Source organism: Manduca sexta, chromosome 2, assembly GCF_014839805.1.
Source record: "Manduca sexta isolate Smith_Timp_Sample1 chromosome 2, JHU_Msex_v1.0, whole genome shotgun sequence".
Lineage (NCBI taxonomy): Eukaryota > Metazoa > Arthropoda > Insecta > Lepidoptera > Sphingidae > Manduca > Manduca sexta.
In genome coordinates this window covers 1,407,516-1,409,383 of record NC_051116.1, presented here as the reverse complement: position 1 = coordinate 1,409,383, position 1,868 = coordinate 1,407,516, and the positions used below count along the sequence as shown (strand labels likewise).

The window sequence follows — 1,868 nt, the reverse complement described above, 5'->3', positions numbered from 1 at the left end:
TGTCAGTAAAAAAAACTATAAGTTGCCATAAATTAAATGAGCCAACAACGAACTACAGTTACTTTTATATTTTTTTTTCTTTCAATTTATATGTAAAATAATTATTATTATTTTGAATGCAAATAATAAATTGTATAAAAAAATCTTTATTGTCAAGTATACGTATATTGTTATGACATGCAAGAATAAAACGCCTTTGGGTGCGTTCAAAATTTTGAATAAACGATACTTGTGCGCATGCTCATTGGCAGTTTTTCTGTGACGTATCACAAACGCCGTTGAACTCTTTCATATATCATCATCTCTTTTCGTGTGGTATCAAAAGAAAAGGATTGGTAGAGAGCCGGTTGATGTTTTCGTGTCAGCCTTGTGCCCATTTACGAGGAGTAGGTAAAATCCGCCATCTTGAGAGTGAATTCAAGAATGTGAGGACTTTTATCGGAGTAAAGTAAATATCTTTAGTAAATTTATTATTAAATCGACTAATATTCGTCCGCGGCGCGATCGAGTACCGTTCGCGCGAACCGTCGGTGTCGTCAAAATTCGTTTACGCGTCGACATAAGGTCAAAACGGCGAATTCCTTCTGTGTTTATGTGACAGGAGAAGACACCGTAAGCTTTCTAATAGTTTTTTGCGTGTCTATTTCCGTTTTCCATCTCGACGATCGACGGCACACACGTGAAAGTGAAATAGGTACTTCTAAATTCGCTCGGGGCGTTGCGATGTTTTCGTCGTGCGGAAAATGCGGTTAGATGGGCGTAGTTGGTCGATCGTCGGAGTCAAGTCGGGGGCCGCATCGGCGTCCTGCTGAGGGTCGGAGGAGCCGGTCGGGCGGGCTGAACGTACGGCCACCGCGGAGGATGCGAACGGCGACGGTAGACTAGCGAGGTGTTAAGTGATCTTAGTGAACTGGTGAAAATGTCGACGACGATGCGGCCCACGCTCCAGACTGTCCCGGAGTCTCTGCCGGCGGACCATGTGACGGCGCCGGCACCGGCGCCCGCCGCCACACCCGCCACGGCTGCCTCCTCGCAGCCAAGACATCCCAGGCCGATATTCAAGGTAAGTCACTCTTTTTGCTTATGATCCCCTGGTCATTCGCCGATAGTGTGTCGGTCAATACACCACCAAAGTATAGTAATATTCAAACCCTTATTCTAAAAGTACTTCTAAATTGTAATCCATAATCCAATTAAAAACCCACTGCAAGTGTATAACTCATTGCCCTCTATTCTGGCTTTCAATATCATTACAACCTACATACCCAATGTATAGTAAAGCTAATATGATACACAATATCCAAACACTCTGGCATTATCTATGTGTTTTTAATATGCATAGATAAAGGAAGATTAAGTTATTAAAGTATTATTGCAATTGTATCAGTGGTGTATTGTGCAAGGAAGTCTACAATTGCAGTGTAGAAAGTGGAACCAACATACCATAACCATTGAGATAAAATATTTAAGCATTAGTTAAATATTACTATTCTGTTTGGACTTATAAAGTTACAACCAATTTATTATAAGAATGACTGTTTTGTATAATATGTAATAAATGCTTGAAATAATGTTATGGTTATGTTAAATACAGAAAATAAAGGTAACAATAATAATTAAATATGTAGTTTTAATAGGTCAATAAAAGTATATGGTTCCTTAGAGATTACTTAACAAAATTGTATTAATTTACAAATTACTATATATGGGTGGCACTTCTAATCATAGGATAGTAATTATTGAGCCATATTAATTTCTTTCTGGACATTGGGGATTGAATAGGAAAATATTTTTTGGGAAATTGTCAAAGCGAACAAAATCCATTAATTTATTATGTTTATGTAAAATTGTTAATTAACATAGATGCA

The 1,868-nt window shown here is 38.2% G+C and overlaps 1 protein-coding gene across 3 annotated transcripts in view; it reads left to right on the top strand.

The window, feature by feature from the left end:
* Positions 1-311: 311 nt before the first annotated feature.
* LOC115450511 (MAP/microtubule affinity-regulating kinase 3) overlaps positions 312-1,868 on the top strand; it is a 246,736-nt gene continuing 245,179 nt past the window's right edge. Inside the window, exon 1 of one of the 3 annotated variants that reach the window (XM_037437522.1) lies at positions 312-612. Coding sequence is in view for 1 of the 3 variants with exons in the window: in XM_037437616.1 (XP_037293513.1) it covers positions 920-1,063 (144 nt within the window). In the remaining 2 variants the exon portion in view is untranslated. Of the gene's footprint in view, positions 1,064-1,868 lie in introns of all 3 variants that reach the window. The other 2 variants (XM_037437616.1, XM_037437534.1) reach the window with 2 other exon arrangements.